Genomic DNA, 22,042 nt, shown 5'->3' on the forward strand with positions numbered 1-22,042 from the left:
GCCAAGCTCCACCACTTCGCAGAAAAATTCCCAAAGCGCCAGATTTCCTCTCAGCATCCCAGGGAATTTGCTGCTGATTTGAACTGCAGATGCTCTGCAATGCAGAGCTAAAAGAAAGAAAACATTATTTTCAGTTAACACAGGTACCTCCCTGATAGTATCACTAGGAGGACAAGTTTGTATGTGTGTTTTTTATTCACCTTAGGAAACAATAAGGTAACATCAAATCAGAGATGTAACCAAGCTGTGCACATTTCCAGCAAAAGGCCAGGCACCTGGCTCCTCTCTATATAGCCAGCTCTAATCTTTTCCTCCCACTTGTATACTATCTTACTAATAAGTAGAATGGCTGGAAATCATATTTATATGTACTGAAAATAAGATTTTGTAAAACAACAAATGAAGCCCCCCCACTCCCGCCCATACCTGACTTTCAACTAGTTATTTTTCTTCTTCTGTCTCATCTGCTGCTGCTGTGAATGCTGCACTTTCCCTCACATGCTCATTATTCTTTAATGATGCCTATTTGTAAATAGCAAGATAAAATGCAATTAAGCCATTAGAATCTAAATAAACAAACATACTAATTAGGCTCTTTACAAGGATTTTTTTTTAAACATAGGGGCTGGAATTTACCTTTCATTAATCTAACCTAATTGCAATAGTGCATGTAAAAAAGTCAACATAAATTAAGGACTTTAAATGATTTTGCCATAATAAGGATGAGATGGTGATCTTCTTCCTTGGTAACACGACATATTCTCTTAATAACATGAACAAACTGGCACACAATATTGTTAAAACGTTAAGAGACAGTGGGCCAGTCACGTTTATGGGATAAATGTCCGAGTCCAGCATTGCTACTGATAACCAAATGGATTCTGAATTTTTTTTTCCATTCTGAATTATAGCACAACAGTAATTTTACAGGGGTGAAAAGAATGTCTTGTTTTCTCAGAAAGTAAGTCTACTGGCATATCAAGATAGGCCTGTGAACCTTTGGGACTGGATAGCAACCCTGGGCATTAATCCCTATGGAGGGGGCAAAGCTAAGTAAATTTCTCTGATATTTCTCCAGTCTTCTCTACTCTTGCTCACTTTCCCATCAAGAGATCCTTCCTCATCATCTTCATTCTTATCTTAGAAAAGCAGACAGCAACTTACATTTTACTTGCCCACCCCTGCTCATTTACTTTGTCGATTCAAGAAATTCTTCCCTGCCTCCACATATCTGACCTTAAGTGTTGGCTTAATGCTTTTTAAATGCTGGTTCTCAATTTTAAGAAACAAACCTTGACCCCACAGCAGTCACGACAGTCTCAGCCTGAATTCAGAAGTGGTTCCTCACACCCCAACTTGCTCAGGAGATCCTTATGCACCCCAGTAGCTCAGTTATAAATCAAATCCTGGCTAGTATCTCCAACAGATTAAATCCCCAAATGAATATTCCTCATATACGCCTAAAATTAAGCGCCTAAACCACCAAAGGTGATCATCAAATCTATATGCCTACCATAAAGCTGCCTACATTCATCCAGTGCCTACTTTGGCAACTGTCAGTTCCCACAAGACACCATTTAAGGTTCCCAAGCTGATGGGTGTCTAGATTCTGCCCAAGTTATTCTGCAATTCAGATTGGAAAGTCAGTGATACCTCCAATCTATTTCCACCTTGGTTTAGCAGCAGGCTCAGAGCTCAGCACCAGCACTGAATTCAGCACTGCAGAAGCAGGCCCCACCATCACCATTTTCATCCAGTTTTTAAGAGGACAAGTCCTGTTGCAGGACCTTCCTCATCATGGAAGAGAACTCCAGGGTTTGAACCATGAGTGCACAGGGACTTTTGCTATGCAGCTCCCAGAGAGGTCACACAGCTAAATCCAATGTAAGGACAGAGATCTTCCGCTAGCCTTAGGCAAACAGGACCTCCTAATTACCCTCTGGAGTCACCAAGCTCCCCAGTGACCACTAGACTCAGCTTCATTTTGCTTGGACCAGGCGTCTAATGTTTAGATGTTGTAATATCCAAGCGGAAATGCCTAATTCTCACCTCAGGGAATTAACTAGTAACGTATTAAAGGTTTCTTGTCCTTGCTGACTGCCATGCACAAGCCGTAAGGGTCAACTTAATTAGAAAAAGGTATTGGCAGGAGTTGCTTATAACGAACTCCTGTCTTCAGGTAGGGACACAGAAGGGGCGGGAATGGGAGACCTGTGCCACTGCCGGCGCGCGCGCGCACCCCGTGACCAGGAGCACGCGCCATAYGTGCCTCTGCCGACCGCCTTTGGGAAACGGGGAGCACCCCAAGGCCTGAGGAAATACCAGCTCCCTAATCAACTATCACATCGGTAAGGGGGAACACTTACTCTGATCAGCATTTTGGAAAGCAGAGATTGTTTAAAAATAAATAAATAAATAGAGGCATTAAATTGTTTCCAATCAAGTATGACATGTATACTAATTTCTAATCACTTGGCCAGTATTTCATTATTAACTGCCCCCCAAATCAGGTTGTCTTGAACAAGAATCAGTTTGATGGCCCTTTTTTAACAGGCAAATAAAAATTTTCAGAATTCAGTCTTCCAGTAGAAAATACAATTTTAAGTAAACCACTGATAGATAAACAAAAATTAGACTCAAGAAATTATTCAATTTTAATGAACAGATGTTTAGCCTATTTGCAATTAATACAACCCACTTCCATACAGTCAGACTGCTCAAAATGTCTGGAACAAGATTTAGAAGTTGAAATGCAAATGTGTCTGATTTTACTGAGCATGAATAGAAGTTGTATAAATATGTTTCATATTTTTATATGAAAGATCTGCTAAAAATCTAGGCATCAGTATAAATGTATAGAATAAATTTATCTAAAAGTTTTCAAGATAACAACATGAAAAGAATAAATCATGATTTCTGAAGTGAGCTTTGTTTTCTCAGAAACGATTCAATTTCTCAAACTGAAATTCAGTTATACATATCATTATGCTTAGAAAGAGCTTAAAATATAGAAAACATTTCATTACTTGTAAAAACATTTACACAATGTTCTTAACTTCTATAGTAGTCCTTTTATACTGCTTTGCAAACACTGGGCAGACAAGAGATCTTTAAAACCCAACTAGTTACTGGATGAAGACAAGAGAATACGTTTCTATGCCTGGCTAGGACTGGCTGGCTACACGACCCTGAATAAGTCATATTCGTCAACTGAAACACGGGGCTAATGTTTCAGGGGCTGTTTTGTACAATGTTTTTGATATCTAAATGAATTATATGCAAGAATTAAAAGTTTCACATTGAAAAAAACATTCCAAATTTTGATAATGGAAACAAGATACGTGAAACAATTATATATGATAATCACAGCATCAAGACATTTTATTAGAAACAATAATGTGCATTTAGGAATATAACTAACCATCAAAACAAGCAAAAGTCCAGGTATTTTTCATTAAATAAACTCAGTTCATGTTTTCTTAACATATGAGATGAGGTTTATCTATTTACAATTCCTGGCATTTGACCAATAAAATCTAACAAATACCTTAAGGAGTCCTCAGTTCCCTCTGCTGCTGCTGGAAATTAATTTTGCATAGCACTGTTATTAAAGCTGATAGAATTCTATGTTTAGTCTTTTTCATGCATTGTGCGATTAAAAGATTAATTGAAAAATCACTAGTGAAGATTGGGATTAAACTGCACCTTGAAATGCCATGATAAACTGCTTTTAAAATCAGTTGAGGATTTCACACAGCTCTGAAAGGTTTCAATTATTTATGTGTTTGGTCCGTGTAGCATAAATCCAGACTAATGAGGTACAATTGCTGTGTATAAATCTAAAACATAAAAAAACCTTCTTATTGTCTGGAGGAAGCAGTAACCTCAAAAGACTAGAGATAGCAACCTTTCAGATGCAGCATTTATGCTCTCAGGAATAGGGGAGGTTGTTTTTTTTTGTTTGGGGATTCTGGGTTTTCTTAAAGTTCTCAGCTTCTGTGAAAGATGTATCCTGTTAAGGGAGAGCGAAGCTAAATACAAAGTTTATTAGCCAGAAAAGTTAGACTAGGAGACTCACGCTATTGATAACTATTCCTCTTGAAACCCTGGATGAACTGCAGACTGTAAAAGTACCACCATTACAGCAAAGGACATAAATCCATTTCTATGGGCGCATAAGGTTTTATATCAGTTCGGGGCTGAAACTTTCCATATTAGGTCTTTTTTCCTAAACATGATTTGTTTGGCAAAGTCTCTCCAGCTAATTTGAAGTTTCAAAGACTCTCACAGTCGCTCCTTTCTCCTTCTTCCCCATCTCCTCCCAACAATTTTCACCTTCTGAGTATCTGTACCCTGCTTACCAGTGCCTTTGCTGATCAATATGTGTTTTTCTGGCAAACTGAATTATTGTGTTTAAAGATGCCTGGATGTCTTAACATAACAACCAGACCTCTGCCTCAACGGTCTTCATATGCAATGGCAGCTAGGATATAAAGTTAAGGGGTAGCATGTGGACAGTCAGAGGACTAAAACAGCTGAGATTATACCTAACTAACTCTAACAGGCAAACGGTATGGTTGTGAAATGTTGTTAAATACAATAACAGACATTATCTGAATCCTTTGGTATTACGGCAAATGATGCCGCTGCAAGGAAGCGGCTCCCAATCTAACTTGGGATAAGTTCAGAGTGAGAAATCACAAGTCCCAAAGCGGCTCCCTTCTTCTGGGGGAGGTGCTCTTCACACTGCCCAGCCCGCAGCACCTTCCACTGAAGGATTTGTGGCTGAAAACAGCAAAAGCTTTTGTAGCAGCCAGGGCCAGATGGAAAGTGCCATATTGGCAACATCAACTGAGACAGATGGGGAAGAGGGAAAACCTGCCTAAAAGAAAAAAAAAAGATAAACCCATCACAATCATATACAAAAATACTTCAAAAACAATCTTTCTGATCTCTGATCCAAGGAAAACATGCATACCACTGGTTCAATACAGGGCTACTGTCTTGTAGCAGCACTAATGTCCTTGATTTAGAGAGCTGCTGTAACATGGAATTCACTAAGTTATTACTGACTATGAAAGTGGCTTCTTCCACAGTTATCACCCTTCCAACCTACTTTGTTCCTAACCAGCCATAGCCAAGACAATTTACTGAATCTCCTAATTGTGTTTAAACCTTGAAATGTGTCAAATACTTTCAGACCCCCAAAAGCCATCAGGAGTGAAAGGCAGTTAACATATGCCAAGAGAGGCTCTAACTGAGCAGAAATGGTTTCAAAGCACAAAAGTGAAGACAGGCATGATTCGTTCTGCAGAGAAACAGTTAAATACAAAGACAACATAAGAGCAAATGCAAAAGCTTCTACGACTTAGAGCTTCTTAAGACAGCACTGATAAATTCAATTCTTTTACAGAATACATTGTTCCACTTGGTGAATTCAACAATTGCAGATTAAATGTTTTAATGCCAGTTAAAGCCAGCTGTTTATTTTAACCTCTGACTCAGTTAATCTCTTGCAAATTTGGGGCTGTTCAAAAGAAAGTTAATAATGGGATGTTAGACAGTTGATGAATTGCAACTAAATATAACCACAGCCAGACTTACTATAGAGAAATGAACACAAACATCCAAAAATATAGGAGAAATCTATCCATAATGGGGTTTTGAAGTCAACAAACTATAAAAATACTATTACATCTAAACAGCGATCCTAACATTGACTTACATTGACTCAACAATTCTGTTTGGATGAAACATCCAATTTTTAGTTTTGTTTTACTATTTGCTTGGAAACAAGAAATACACTCACATGAGTGTTATACCCAAGCCTTTTGTAACAGTTTATGTGAACAAGGAAATTAATAAAAGGAAATGCCATGAAATACCTGAGGTGGAAAAAGACTGATTTAGTCCAGTTCTTCTGCTGGGTGTAGGATATTTTGTGGTTTTACTTAAAATTTGTCAAAAGATGGGCCTTCTGTCCTTCACCTCACCAGAGAAAAATCAGCTTAAGATCACATCCAAGTGCTGTGCTATTACAGTTCAACATTCTCCACTTCAACAGGTTGCTGTTTGTGAGTAAAAACTTTTAACACTTTTCTCCTGCTATAAGCACAACAGCTGTCTGGGAAAATTAATATGAACAATAGGCTCTTCTGGAATAAAATCTTGCTTGGTCAGGCAGAAATAAGTCTAATGTATTGGACTTGTTTATCTATAATCCAGTTTTTACCGCTCATTTACTTCAAAGGCAAATTCTTGACTTCATCATAAAACAGAAGTTCGCTGACCCAAGAGCAATTTGAAGAAATTTAAATCATATTGGTTTGCTTTTTCTTTTCTTCCTCCCATCGCTTTTTTTTCTCCTTAATTATCACGATTAAGACTCACTCACTGCCAAGACTGCTAAAAACACAGTGAATATTTGAGTTTGGGTGCACTCATATTTCTACTACCACATTTAACAATTAGTATATTTTTCCTTTCAAGGTGAAATTTTCTTTTATCTTCCGTTTGCCTTTTCAAAATGAAAAACCTCAAAGTGAAAACAACAAAGCCCCTAAAACCACATTTAAGAAAGAAGTTAGGCCTTAATCCATTCCAAGTGAATCAGCAAACCCAACTTTGACTTCAGTGTTGCAGGATTAAGTATTTAATTGAGCAAAAATTTTTAGTGACACATTTGGCTGCTGCTTATCAAAAGTATAAAAACTCAATTACAGCTATTTATACATCCTCAGAAAGTCATTTTATGCTCATCTTCTTCAATATAATTAAAATTTTTTACTGCAATTTTGTCATTAGATATACAAACTTGTCCTGGAGTTTGCAGCCTATAAAACAGTCCTGAAACTCAATTCTGCCATGCAGCCTTCTAGTATTGCACCAGCACTGCCCGCTTAAGGGCTTTCAAATATATTTTCCTATCTTCTTACTAAGAGGAACAAAGATCCTGCATTGCTGTGAAGAATGAAGAACTGTATGTTTCTGAAAAAAACGCATCCTTAGCAATGTGCATTTTAGGAATAGTAACTTGGTCCATTCAGAAATCCCTCTCAAGGGATCAAAAGTTCCAACTTACCAGGAGCATCGCAGAGGTTCCGTTCGGCCTGGATAACTGGATAGACATTTCGGGGAACATCCTATCAATGCGATTGATCACATCATCAACATACCTACCAAACAGAACAGGACAAACCCAGAATTACATCCACACTCGCACACTCCTTGTCACAGACTCACAGATTATTACTCAAGAAGGGTTTGTTACCATCACTTAACCTGCCCTCCTTTTCATCAATGTCCACAGGACTTTACTGAATTCATTGCTCTTTGACACATGTATATTTTTCAAAAATGCATCCCATCTTAAGTTATTGATAATAGAAAACATACCAGACCCCTTTGTAAGTTGTTCGGATAATTAATTATTCTGCCCTTAAAACATGCACTCACTTAATTTTTAGTTCAATTTTCTCAGCCTCAGATTCCTGCCATCGTATCTTTATGCTTTTATCACACAGGGTGAAGTATCAATTATCAAAATTATTCTTCCAGCATAGGAATTCATAGGCTGTCACCTCCTTATCTTCTCTTTGATAATATGAAGAGATTGAGTTTTTTCTCAACACAACTGTTTGTTTGCTTTTTTAATCTTCAGATCATTCTTGGGCTTTTTTTTCCTGAATCCTTTCCAATTTACTTCATGCACTGGTGACTCCAAAATTGGCTAGAGCATTCTCGGAGTTTCTCTGGGGTGACCAAATGCAGCAGTAAGATAACATCCTTTCTGCTGGGTATAATTCCTCTGTATATGCAGGCCAGGACTAGCATGCATGCATTTGTCTTGGTTACTTGGCACTGCATTAAGAACTGACGTCCATCAACAGTGAATATTTCCTTTCGGAGACACTGTTTCCCAGGACACATTGCTCACTGCACCTATGAGCACGGCTCACATTCTGCAGCCATACTTCTGGACGTACAAAAGTGCCTAGTGTTTGCTACTGCTGAGTTTACTGATAGTCTATACCATTGTGTATACTAATCTGTCCTCCATATTATTTTCAGTTCCCCCTACCTTTACCTCATCTACAAAATTTATCAATGATGTTTCTATGCTTCCTTTTGGCTACTAATATAAGTATTAATTCTCAATAACATAAGGCCAGCTGCTATTCTCCACGAGCCCTCACCAGACACCTACTCTTCAGTGATTGTCCTGCATTTCCAAAAAGATAAGGAAAGCTATCAAGTTCCTGGTTTTAACTCTGTTGTTATTCTTCTTTAAAAACAACAACAACAACAACAAAAAACAGTGACAGTAGTGTTTTGTCAGTCAATATCAAACTACAAAGGGTTGCCCCACAACATTAAAAGTATTTGCATCTTCTGTCCTTGTCTTTCTTTTTGTTAGTGGTGGGACAATGAGAAACAAGTAGAAAGAAGATGCAGTAGACTGGCAAAACAGGATAACTGAGATAAAGCTAGGAAACAGTGTTTTATTCCCTGGAATCCAGACTGGAAGTCAGAATTCACTCCACTGAGTTTGGGAACTTAGCTCCTCGGGGCTGGAACCTGCTCATTGTGTTTGCTTGTAAAGGACTATACATACCTAGTGCACTTAACAACAGCTTTAAATATGCAACTGTAAATAATAAAAGAGCAGCCAAGTTCTAGTTCCAGACTACATCTTTTGCACGTTACTGAATATGCACGCATGAACAAATATAGTAAGAACTAGTCATGAATACTGTTACAGCTTATGAATAAAAGACCAAAAATTTGGCTTTGCAACTGTTGTCACATCACCTTATATTAAGAGTTAAGAAAATCATTACACAATTTACAGCCTATAATGGGAGAAGGTTCCTTCCTATCCCTAAAATAATCCCACAGTCTCACTCACCTTGTTCTCAGCTGCAAAGTTCCCACAGACGGACATACTCCAAACACCAGAGACTAGGCCAAGCCAGCTGCTGCTGAACTTGCCACATCTCCCAGGCACCACAGCAGGCCCCCAGAGTCACCAAACCCATGGATTATACACATGCACATCTCAAAGCGTAACACAATTCACTCAATTCATCCAAATCACTAAACACTTTCAGGGGAAGATGGGACTGAAACCACTTCATTACAGAATGAACAAGAGAATCAAGAAAGACAGAAATTAAAAATAAGCAAGGGAAGAACATTTTTCATAAACCAACCTGCCCAACTCTGGCTTCTCAATGCTCCTTAAAATAAATCAGTCCTGATATTAGTTGTTAAAAATAAAAAATAAAAAAAAAAAATCAGGTATTAGGCTCCAATTGCTATTTTGCAAGGCATTAAAAAACACCACCACAAAGTCAAGAAAGGTATACTTATGCAACTGGAGCAGTCAGTCCACTTTCAAAGTAACAAGAGAATGGAATTAGTTATGACCATTTACCATGAAAATCTTAATCCACACTTCTAGTTGCAAGAAAAAAAAAGTTCTCATTCATTTGAATGACTCATTAACAGCTTGCTTGCTGATCAACAAAGTCAAAACAACCATAAGCCAAGAACTCCTTAGCATGGTAAAACAGGATACACGTAAGACAGTGCTTCAGGATGAGGACTCTGCACATCAACAGTATGCACTTAAGTCATTTTAAACATTACTTTATCCCATACACATTTTTTTTATACCGCATGAGAGAGTTAATATTGTTTCTTAAATGCAGTTACTCCAGGCTCGGCAAACAAATTCAGCTGTCACTTGTGTGTGAACAGAGATCATTGCCTGAGGAGAAGGCAAGAAGTAATTCTGTATTTCTTGATTAGCATACAGTTAGGAATGCATATTATAGCTTTGGACATCATGATGCAAATGATTGCATATCTTAAACACTTGAATTTTCCAAGTTTTGGGTGATAACAAATTAAAACCAAACAAAATACAAAGTTGCAGTCATAAAACAAGGGCTGCCTGCACACTGACATAGTCTATGCTGCATTAAGAAAGGAAAATTAAAGTGATTTTAAATTATACAAATATCAGTTGGAGTTAGACATTTAATCTGCTTAGGCAATTCTGAAAAATCCCAGTGGACATCTATATTTATCCTTTGAAAATGTGATGCAGGCTAGTTGGAAGTAATCAGTTTAAGGAATAGTTGAAGATCTGATTATTTTTAAATGCAAAACTTGTCTTGATTGTGTGCCTTGAAACTTGACTCAAACCCAATGGTCGTTTTATAAAGACAAAAGCCCTGATTTTTCTTTCAGAAAAGACTGGTATAAGACAGAACAGGGGATTCGAAGCTTGTGAAAAGCCTGCCTTTTAATAAGTCAAGCATACAGTTAGCCAAGTGGTTAAAAAGTTAATTGATACAGAACACAAATCTTCCAAGACTCGGTTGTTTGTGCTAACCAGCTTTTTAAAGATTTTAAAGATGAATTACTATGACACCTTGGGTTTAGAAACCTGTTAATTTTGCAGTGCTCTTTATAGGTCAGTAGTCACACAAGAAGCATTTTGGGATGTTTTTCTTCGGCAAGGCACAGCAATTCACAGGACCGGCCACACAGGGAACCTTTTTCTTCCATTCTCAGGCAAGAGGATGACAGAGGAACTCCAAGACCAATATAATAAAACATTGATGCACATCTCATTGTTTTGCCCCTTTGCCTTTTTCCAAAGCAGACGTCAGGGTTTCCTGAGGACTCATCGGAGCAGAAGGATTCTGCAAAGATGCACGCATAATTACTAAATTAGCCTGACTACATGACGGCCTCAAATATGAGATGACAAACAACCTAATCTGAGGCAAAATTCTTCTATAGAGATGCCCTTCAGAGAGGACATCTGGTAAAACATCTTGACAAGAGACAGATATGGTAAGTCAGACATAGCAAAGTAACGTAAGAAGTTTAACTTGTGATGGTTTTAGAGAAATCTGAAGAATACGTGACAGAGACAAGATAAAGTGCACTCCTGGGGCTGTCTGGAAAGAGGGTCAGTGAAAAAGCTGCTGCCTAGAAATTATTTTGCAAAATTGAAATACATTAATTTAGTGCCAAAATAAGCAGAGTCACAATTTACACACCTCCATCAAATCAGTTATAACAACTTCAAAATATTATGGTTCCTATTTACGTTACAGAACTTCTTATACAGTCTCAGAGCGTAGCACTTACGGATGGAGAAAGGTCTACTTTTACTTTCGCTACTAGCGCAGAAGACTTTTAGTGTACTTACCCCATCTCAGTTTTCTCCTACTTACAAATGACACTGCTTGGAATGAGCATTTATAAATATAAAGAAAAATAATGCAGAGCAGGGAAAAGCAAATGGAAATAGAGTGTGTGAAACATCAGGCATCTCTTCATCTTAAGGAAAAAAAAAAAAAAAAAAAAAAAAAAAAAAAAAAGAGAAACCAAAAAAAAAAAAAAAAAAAAAAAATGAAAAAAAAAAAAAAACCCTCAATTTAAAGAAAAAAAAAAAAAAAAAAAAAAAAAAAGACATGGAAGTCTCAGCATGAAAAACAACCTGGCATTATTCAGTAGTAACTTCCCCTCTTGCCCTCAAACAGGAATTGCTCCACCTATGAAGGGCTAAAAAAATTGTCTGAACATACGCCCTCCCTTCCCATAGCTCCTCCGTCGTGCAAAGGGCACTCGGAAAGGTCTGAAACAGCGGCGGATTCTGCAATTCAGATCATACCCAGCAGCCCCTGCATTCAATTATAGCACAGTACTTAAACTCTTCGTAGACAGAATTTCATCTTACTTATTCTTCAAGGCCTCAGAAGACAATTCACTAACACCTTATAATTGTAACATCTTCAGTTAGTCCCGTCCCATTCAAAAGAGCTTCAAGCAACTTCATCAATAACTGCGTCCTAATCCAGCCCCGGATGCATCCTGGTCAGTAAGGAACAACAGCCCAGACCAGCAGGGCTTCCGATTGTCAAAGCATATCAAATACTAAAGCAATTTCACTAGTCAAAGGGAGGATTTTTAAAGAAGCTTTAATAGCAGGTTTTTAACAATTTCCCTCTCCCATTTTTTCCTCATTCTTCTCTCCTTAGGACACAGATTCATGATTTTTTAAAGGAGGTCTTAAAATTATATCTTTGACAGAAAAATCTTTATTTTAAAATGATAAATAGTATTGTTCAGGGGTGTGCATCTGAATGTGCAATAGAACCCAGCCAGTAAGATTAGACCCAGTACCAAATGCTCTACAAGGCTGTCACACTGTGAATCGTTATTTTTAATGCAGTGGAATACTTTTTTCTACAAGCATACTATATTAATACTGAAAGAGTGAAAGACAAAATCTACTTCATAAACATTAGCAAAGACAACAATTAATTCTAAATGTCACACTCCAACTTAAATCTTTTTTCCTGTTATGAACATGCAGATAAATCAACTCTAGAATAAAGTAGCAGAGATTCTTTGAAAATCTCTCAGCAATTTTGCCAATACACATATACATATACATACATCCCTTAGTCTGTATTAGAAGAACAACGCCTGGAAGAGATAGAAGACACTTCTGAAGCCAGTTAGGAACTACTGTTTCTAATGGACTAATTAGTTCTGCAAAATGCTAAACTAAAAAACGCATACTAAAAGATCAGGTTGACAAGGCAGAAATAATTCAGGAACTGTCTTTGTAGATAAATGCTCTTGTAACACTCTCTGATTCACACCAAGCTCTCCCCCAAAAGACAGTAATATGGAAAAGTAATTCATTATAAATGCCTTTCAATTCTATACTGGACAGATGGCATAGTTCTCTAACATGACCTCTCTTTTTTTTCCCCACTGGATTAGATCCAGTGATCCAATGTTAGTGTGATGTTTAGCAGTTTAGACAAGATTTAAATAGCATTTATCCCACACAGTGTTTACCTTGCATGCTGTTCATTTTTTCCACTCAATACAATAATTTAAAAATTAGAAATGTAGGTAATAATAATAATTTGGGGAGGAGGGCTTTGGGAAGAAAAAAGATTTTGCTACATGACCTTAGAGAGCAAGAGAGAGGAATACGCATTTGTAATACAACGGAGCTTAACCTTCCCTTACACACCATGCTCATACTCAGGGTGGAATACACCACACTGGAATGAAGACAAACTCTTAAAATGTTAAATCTGGGATTCACTATATTCTGGAGAGCAGTAGAAGAAACTCTCCACACATACTCTCTTGTTTACTATAACAGTGTTTTACTTGCTTGTTTTTAAATTCTGTCTCCCAGATTCTGTTTTAGTTACTATTTTCATTATAGCTAATTACTTTTCGCGCATCTGATTTTTCAGAAGTATGGGCTGGTCCTGTAAACTCTTGCTAACGTCTGCAGCATTCACTAACGCAGGCACTGGTGCAAAAAGCCTGACTGCAATCCACCAGGACTTAAGGAACAACTAGTTTTTACAAAACTAGGCTAAATACGCAACTTAAAGCTATTAGCAGTGGCAGAATTTTAGATATAGATTTTACAAAGAGAATAAACAGTTGTGAGACAACACGACTACGGAAATATTGTATTTTAAAACACACAAATAGTCACAGCTCTAGTATAATTTATTAATCATGAGCTTAAAGTTATAATTTGATTCAGCTACCTGCTGTGCAAGTCTCTGCATGTTACAAATTCAACTTGAGAGAAGGCTTTTGAGAAGCATCAATTAACAATAGTTATTAAAACAGTGACCTCTGCCAGCTTTCGTGAAATGACACTTCCTGCTTGGATAGGCAGTGAAGAGCGTGAAAAGAAATCCAACAGCTCTCACGCAGAGAAAGCAACTTCCAGTCTCAAGACATTCAATTAGACAGCTGGCACAAGCTGTGGCATATGCACCTCAAACCCGGACGTCTCTGCCTCCTTCCCCAAATTCCACAGGTTTTTGCTGCGGTTCTTACTGTTATTTTCAGCACTTGCCCTTTTCCTCTCTAAAACCTCTTTGAAAATGCTTATGTCTCCCGAAGCCTGTACTAAAATCACTTGCCTGTTTTGACCAACTTCCCCCCCAGCTACTATAAGCTTCCTTGCCAGGCTCTCTGGTCTCGTTGCTGCATCGCCGTCCTCCGGTCCTTTCTGAACCAACTGCTTCGATGGTTTCCTCTCCCTTTTTTCATCCAGCTTCAAAGCTGCTACTGGGGGAAGACTCCAGCCAGGTTCCTAACTACTGCTCCTCTGGTGTCCTTCCACTCCTTTATCATCTGCACGCAAACTCTTTCTTCTACTACTCCTTCAATGCCCCCATTCCTGTCGGGAATTCGTTATCCATGATACGTTATAAACGAAGATAACTTTTTTCAAATACCTAGCTGATTTCAAACTGCCATGAGATAACTGAGGGTAGAAGGGGCAAAACCAAAGCGCTTGAGTTACGTGCAGTTCATCAGTCTTGGGGCTACAACATGCGACAAGCAGCAGGGAGCTTCAGCCCTGCAGCATCTCTGTACTATGAATCCGCAGGGGTGGGAGGAAACAAGCCAACCTGGGTGGACTGTAAGGGACAAATTCTCTAAGCTATTTTGGACCAAGATTCATGCTCATCTTAGCTCAGCCTTGCAGTGGAGAAGTAACACAACGTGCATTTGAAAGTGCTGAAAGACTCAACCTCAAACCTGAAAGAAGGCCGCCTTCCTTTTTTTTGTGTAAGTTCACTTATTTTTGACTTTGCTAGGAATGTTATTTTGGTCATAGAGAAATTACTTTTCATTATTTAGTGGATGCAAGAGATTAAGTCATGTGCCTAAATAATCTAGAAGTGTTTACATATAAACACAGGGTGGTCTGCTTCAAAAGCATATGCATGTATTGCTGTATCAAACACTTAACCATCTGCACTTATCACTCACAAAAGGCCAAACCTGGTACAGCACTTAAAAGTGTATGTTAAGGAGTTTGGACAGTTCTCTAGAAGCCAAGACAGAGCATTTAAGGGTTGGATTTATAAAGACATTTAGAAAGCTGAGGTTGTGATTCAACAATTTTCAGTCGTCAGCAGCAATAGTGACATAAGGTATTGATACATCCCCTTCCCCAGGCTGCAAAGTACAGCCTCCTCAACCGTGCCGTGCTGGGAGAGCTGGATCAAAGAACTAATCTGGAAAAAAAAAAGAAAAAAGAAAAAGAAAAAAAAGTATTGATTTAAAATCTAAACCAATTTCATAATTCAGCTCAATAAGTGGCTGCACACACTCTGAGCCAGCACAATTAAGGCTGAGAGCAAACAGCATGGGCCAGGAATACTCTAGATCGGTATCATTCTATTATTGTACAACAACAAAATACTGTTTTATTGTAAAATGGGTTATTTATAACATGCTGTTTATAGCGCAGATGCAGTTCTGCGTTCTTCAGTGCCACTGTGAACGCAGTGGTAAGTGACATGGTCTACACAGGCGAGGAACTTCCTCAAAGGCATGAGCTGACAGTACAAACACACATGGAGCTTCTCATGCCACATACTAACAAAATGGAAAAGCTGCCTGCGAATCAACTCAAACAGTCTCCAGACATCTACACATTTATGTTAAATATGAACATCTCCTTAATGCACACTGAAAACATGCATTTTCTCAGTGCATAGTTTTGCTTGGTTTTTAAGTCATAAGAGCAAAAAGACTTCTGTTCACAATATCAAAATCCAGTGTGTCACCTTAAATAGCACACCTTTAAGGAAACGTTGTAGTTAGAAAGAGAGACCGACCCTACAGTCAAATTCGCACGGATATTTTTAATACTGTTGAAACAGCTTCCTTTTGTACTTATATGGAATATTCTCCAAAATGCCTCAACTTCACAGTAGTAATCAAGGGAAGAATATGGATATCAGAAAGTGTGAATGCTGGTTAACAAAATTAGCCTGCATCTGCTTTACAGTCATTACTAGGAGCTTGTCTGAGCCTGCTACCAGTCCATGTGCTTTGTGCAAAACATCTTCTTTTATACGTACCTTGAAAGGAAGAACAAGGCTAACCATGCAACATCAGTAGTAACAGAATTTCAGAGGCAACACTTTACAGCACACTTGTTCGTAAAATTAGAAGTTGCTCCACAACCTAACAATAAATGCTAACAGCAGTAATTTTGGGGGGCTTGGATGAGAATCAGTGTTACATGAGCATTTATCTCCAAAGACTGTTCCTGAATTACTCCTAACTTGTCAAGCCATTTGCGCCCCACATATTAGGCTAAACGTGCACACGGCCATACATGTTTCCCTACTGTAAAGCTAAGCCAACAGAACTGTTCAGAAGAAATCTGGGCTGAGAGATTCAGCTGGCCCTTACAGAGAACTGTCTGCAGGTAAAACAAACAACTCCCCCACGGAGTATCAGAGAGATGGATAATCCCCATCCTCTCCATCACCAGGAGGTTAGCAGAGCTCATCTCAGGCTGCTCAGGTCTACGTTGCAATGTGAAACCAACCACCTTTCAAGCACTTACTAGTGAATCATGCAGTGAGGGAGAGCAAGAAAGAGGAATAAGTTGTGACACGCTGATGCTCTGCAGACACCAGATGCTGCTTTAACAGAGACCTCAAAATAATGCATCAAGGTCAGGCCTGTTTCTAGAAGAGCTAATGGGCTAACTTGGCCAGGCAGGTGAGCCGAAAACCAGATTCCTAAGCAAAGTGAACAGGGCTCCCTGCAGATGGTAAAGGTGCAATTGCTTGGACTGACTGATGCTATACATTACTGCATACTGTCACTCCCGAATTCATGCTTTTAACACTATTTTCGGCTCTACTATTGAAGAGTTATTGGGAAAAAGTCTTCTCGCTTTCTTGCTTTGTACTTTATTTCTCCCTCAGCAGAGCAGAAATTACAATACTTACCGCCTTTTATGAAAGGCTACAGATGATGCATGATACCTATTACGTATTCTATACCTATCAAGGCCAGTGAGATTTTACCTTTGGGTTGAGAGATTGATGAGTAAGAAACATACCATGTTTTGCACATAGACCTTTTTATGCATGATGCCTGACCATATTAGCAGCACTGCTGGAAGGAAGAGATCATTTATGTTAGAAACACCAAGCGCCAGAACTTAGGGAAGGCAACAAAAATTAGAGAGGATGCGAAGAAGGGAGGATTAAGGATATAGTTCTCTGGAGGATTTTTAACAATATCAAAACAGAAGAGCAGAGCATTTCATAAGACAGGTTTTATTTATATCAGTTTAGTCACCAAAGCCCTAATGGTCTCTGCTTTAAAAAGTGCCCCCTAGTTAAATCACATGCCGATAGTATGAATGCAGTATCGTGTAGCTTTAAATCATTCTTTAAGTTCACAACAGTTCACTATGCTAAAAAAAGATCTGTCTCAGTGGGATTTTTCATCCTTATCAAATGTTTCTTTTACCTTTGGCTAAAAACACAACAGCTTATTGTCTCTGCTGGGTCAGCATCTAATGCAGGCACCAGCATGTGTACCAGACCTTCAGCCTTCATTATCTAACGCACAGTGTGTGTTGTATGGTTATTTATTCTACCATATCTAATATTTCATGCCCTGTTAGAAGCTATTGGAACAAAGATACTCAATGGTTATCAAAAACTGTTATATTCTTGCAGATGTAAGCTAAGACTTAGTGCTATCTATTACCTTAGAATCTGTACTGGATTCCTGCTGCATTTTACAGATAGGTTTCTAAAGCTTGTAATCATGCTAATATCTATGCATAGTTAGGAGGAAGACTATGACTATTTGAATTTGAAGTGCCTGAAAGAGCAAATTGGGCAAAAGAAAAAACACAATCCAGGAAAAAAAAGCCTTGCACCACAGACACGAAGGCATTAAGATCTCAATGATTAAAAATAAGGCCTTTGTCTGAGGTCCTCACAGTGACATATGATTATATATCTGATTTTTTCCTTTAGAATTACATTATTCCTATAGAAAATGGAAACACTAAGTAGCAAAGACTCAATTTTAGGCCTTATCAGTAGACTTCAAGCACTCAAGCAGCACTCAAAAAGGGCTTTCACTTCAGGATCTAGTACTTTATTAAAATGATAAACCATGGTAAAAACGGGCAAGCCTTAATAGCACTATTTCTAAAGGTACTTATAATACTTGATAACAGCCTTTAAGGATACTTAAGATCAATCTGTTCTTCTGTAATTATGAAAGAAAGTCAATGTGAAGGAAAAAAAAAGTACACTATATACTGGAATAATGACAACAGTATTACTGCACTCAGTGTGTAATATTTGGTCATGTTCCTTGGATTATCAGTAACTCAGATTGTGTTTTCATGGTGTGTTCTCAAAACCTGGAACACAGTTTTGAAGAATAAAGTATGGATGGGTGGCCACAAACCGTTCAGTCATATTAACTGTATCCAGCAACTTTTATTGAGCTTGTGAATGAAGTTACCAAATCGTGCTTTATTATGCCAAAAAAAGGCCTTAAAGCTTGTCATTCTATAAAAGAAAGCTCATAGTAGCTGTGCATGTGTGTACACCCCCCCCCAGACAGACCTGTTTATACTTATTCCAAAAACAAAACCAAAAAAAAGCAAACAAAAAAGCAACAAGATAGAAGGCCCCCACATAGAAAACTTATTACTTCTTCAAATATCAATTTACACATGAGGAGTCCTTGAATACAGAAGACCCATTAAAAGTGTTAAAAAAAATTTTTTTTTAATCCATGCTTGGTGGCTCTTAAATAGTTCTCAATGAGCTACGTGGATCGGGATTACAAAAGCACTTTTATGACTGTAAGTAGTAACAGACACGTTTGGAGACAGGGACCGGGACGGTCAGTGCCACAGAACGACCAACACGACCCTCCGACGCTGGCAGCCAGCAGCCCCTGCTGCGGCCAGGGCAGCCGAGTCTCCATCTCCTCCTGTTTGACCCTGGGCAACCCACCTGATTTAGGGGCAGAATCTGGCCTTTGGTATCCTAAAACAGAGCATCTCAAGCAGTGCATTCAGCGAAGCCATAAGCAGGCATTCAGACTCACAGGCCCGCTTTGGAAATTAAGAGTGGATTAACGCTTAAATGGAAAGCCCTCATTCTCGCCTTTTCAGAAAAGGAACATCTCCAGTCCTTTGTACCCTGAACTCCACCAGCTTCCACCTGATACAACAACAGATATCCAAACCCTTATTTAACTTTTTATAGAGGGGGGGGGAAAAATGAAGAAACAAAAAGATTAAATATGGTTAAAAAAAGCAACACATACAATCCAGTGCAATCATTTTATTACACAAACTTTTACCAGATACCTATTTCAAGTTTTATGAGCTCCTACTTTTTAAGTTTTCTTGAGGGAATTTCATAATTAGGCCTGAGATTTCTCTTCAGGATTATGCTTTGACCAAATATTTCGATCTGCCTGTGATACTACAGAGCTGGGAAATCTATCTTAAAACTCGGGTTTAGTAGAAGTCTCCTCTGCAAGGTCATTTTTACACCCCTTCAGTAGGAAAACTGCATATAACGAGTACAATTAGGTATTTATAAACTTAAGACTCTTCCAGCGCAAACATTTTGGGAGAAGCTGCCCTTCAAAATATTACTTTCTAAACAACGCTTTGCATCGCTTCTCCTCCACTGCGGCTTTTTAAACAAGTTGCTCTCATTCCAGAGCAAGTTTCTTCAGCTTGAGATCTTTATAGGGGTTATGGAAATGAATCACGTGGCTTCCACTGAAAATCAGTAGGGAGGCAGATTAATTCCCTTAAGCAACCTTTCAATGCTACCACCACCACCACCAGCAGAAGTAAACAGAGTCTGTTCAAGGAAACTGCTCATCCTGCCAGTTGCTCCTGGGCTTGCCAAACACAGCCCCGACACCGCAGCAAAGCCGCCCCAGAAACCCACAACACCTTTTTGGCCATTTTCCCACTCCTGTAATCAGTTTTTTCCTCATCTGATGTTATTTCCCCTCATACACAAGGATCAGTGTGCAACCACTGTGAAGATCAGAAAGGCTTTAGGTTCACTGTGGCTTTTCAAATGCTCAATCTCCGCTTTGCCTGCGTGCTCTCCACTGTGCTGCACAGGCAGAGCAAAGTACTTAGCAGGGCTGAGACCTGGGTGAAAGCCAAAAAACCCCAACCAACCAAAAAGAACCTGTAGTAAATAAATAGATTCTATTCATAAGTATATTTCTGTGCATGCATTTCTTTACATTACCTAAAAAGCATCCCTAAAATTGAAACATAAAGCAGCTTTTAAAGCCATATGTATCTAAAGTAGGATAGCTACTTTAGAACTACTGTGTCCAGTGCTATCAGGGATAAATTTTCAGCCTATTTAAAAATAAATACAATTCTGTTTATATAAGTACATTAGCAGAGAAAACTGTATAAATGAAAACAAGGAATGATGATCTCCTTAAGGAAGTACAAACACGATTATTAAAACTGCCTAGCTTTGTTTCCAGCTAAGTTATCATATAAGGTATATGCTATTCTGAGCATCCACTTCAAGAGTACGGGGCTCAAAGCACTATGAAAAACAAGTTCCTGTAAGATACATCAAGTTGGTCACCCAAAGTAGAGAGGATCCAAATTTCCAGATACCTTTTGATAGTAAATAGGTGTTTAACAGTCTTTATATAAGAAAACAAATAAATAAATAAATAAAAGACGCTGCCCACCCTAATGTGAGCGAGGGGCATGAAGTACCCCAGGACTGGACGGGCTCCTGGATGGTCACGAGCCAGAGCTTTGCAACTCTGCCTGAGGGCGTCTTCTGCTACAAAAGGGGCAAGAAAAGGTTTCTTGCAGACTGACGACACCACCAGCCTGATCAACCTTTCCTCATCAGCAGCCAAAGTGTCTTGCTTGTCTGTCAGTGGCGGTGGCTCTCAGCAGGGAGTGGTTTATTATTCTACTAAGATGCTCCAATAAAGAGAGGGTCAGCTATGAATCACTATCATGAGAAGATTTAATTACATTTTTGCACCGACTAAAGACACTCCCTGCACACAGATGAAATTTTAAATACGGAGATGATTGATAATGTACTTTAATGCAAGGTTACTTCAGTTTTCTTTGTATTAAGCATTCTGCTTATATTTTTCCTTTTCTTGAGTTGGCTGTTCACATTATACAGTTACACTGTCAGCTTAAAGCATCTTTGTGAAAGAGGTCCAGTATTTTTTTTTAAATTAAAAACTGTCTAGAGTAATCTTTCAGAGTATCATACCCAACAGACAGCACTGCATCTTCCTAGGAAAAGGTCTTAAGATAGCCTAACCACAATACATGCCCAGTTTAAAAACAAACAAAAAAACATCCACACACCCAAAACTCTACTTCACCACAGAGCAAAAGCTATAAAACAGTTTAATATCAAATACATGTACAATACACACCAACTTGTTAATGTAGTACGCTATTTTAAATAAAAATGTACTCTATACAAGAAGAAAATAGGAAAATAACTCACATATATTAACACATACAGCTAATAACTAGGTGTATTAGCAAGCAGAACTTCCATTAAGAGCAACCTTACGGCAAATATCTTTCTAAAAATGACCAGAGGACCGCTGAAGCCAATCACAAGGGCCAGAGTTATTACAGCCATTTCAATCATTAGGAAACTGCTATCCCAAATTTATCCTGCTATCAGAATACATGTCTGCCTGGCACTATGACAGCAAATTATACCATTAATTAGCTAACATGCAGCTAGCAAGAGTCAGCCCGTTGAAGACGATGCCCTGCAGAAAGGGACAAGACATTACCAAATGGGAGCTATCGTCTCAGAGATCGCCCTGCAGTCACCCTTCTGCACACCAGCGAATTCGCGCATCCGTCAGATCCGCTTTGTGCTCACTCCTCGCTACATTGTTGTAGGTTTCTCTCTATTTGAGTTTTCTTTAATCATTTAATTACTCTCAATTTCTTGCCTAATTGCAATCAACAAGTCTTCTGTAAATTCTGACACACAAAAGACAAACACTAAATACAACTGCACTGATCTAATAAATCAGGCACATTTTAATAGCGCTTCGTAAGGATTTTTAAAAAGGAGACAAAAAATACTAGCCATTGTTAATATTGTGA

At 38.5% G+C, this 22,042-nt stretch overlaps 1 protein-coding gene across 2 annotated transcripts in view; it reads right to left on the minus strand.

The window, feature by feature from the left end:
• Positions 1-22,042, minus strand: part of MED27 (mediator complex subunit 27) — a 101,137-nt gene that overhangs the window by 24,710 nt on the left and 54,385 nt on the right. For both annotated transcript variants that reach the window (XR_003252900.1, XM_026062003.1), the window contains exon 4: positions 7,082-7,175. Coding sequence is in view for 1 of the 2 variants with exons in the window: in XM_026062003.1 (XP_025917788.1) it covers positions 7,082-7,175 (94 nt within the window). In the remaining variant the exon portion in view is untranslated. The remainder of the gene's footprint in view (positions 1-7,081; positions 7,176-22,042) is intronic.

The sequence above is a fragment of the Apteryx rowi genome, unplaced genomic scaffold, assembly GCF_003343035.1.
Source record: "Apteryx rowi isolate R43461 unplaced genomic scaffold, aptRow1 scaffold_19, whole genome shotgun sequence".
Lineage (NCBI taxonomy): Eukaryota > Metazoa > Chordata > Aves > Apterygiformes > Apterygidae > Apteryx > Apteryx rowi.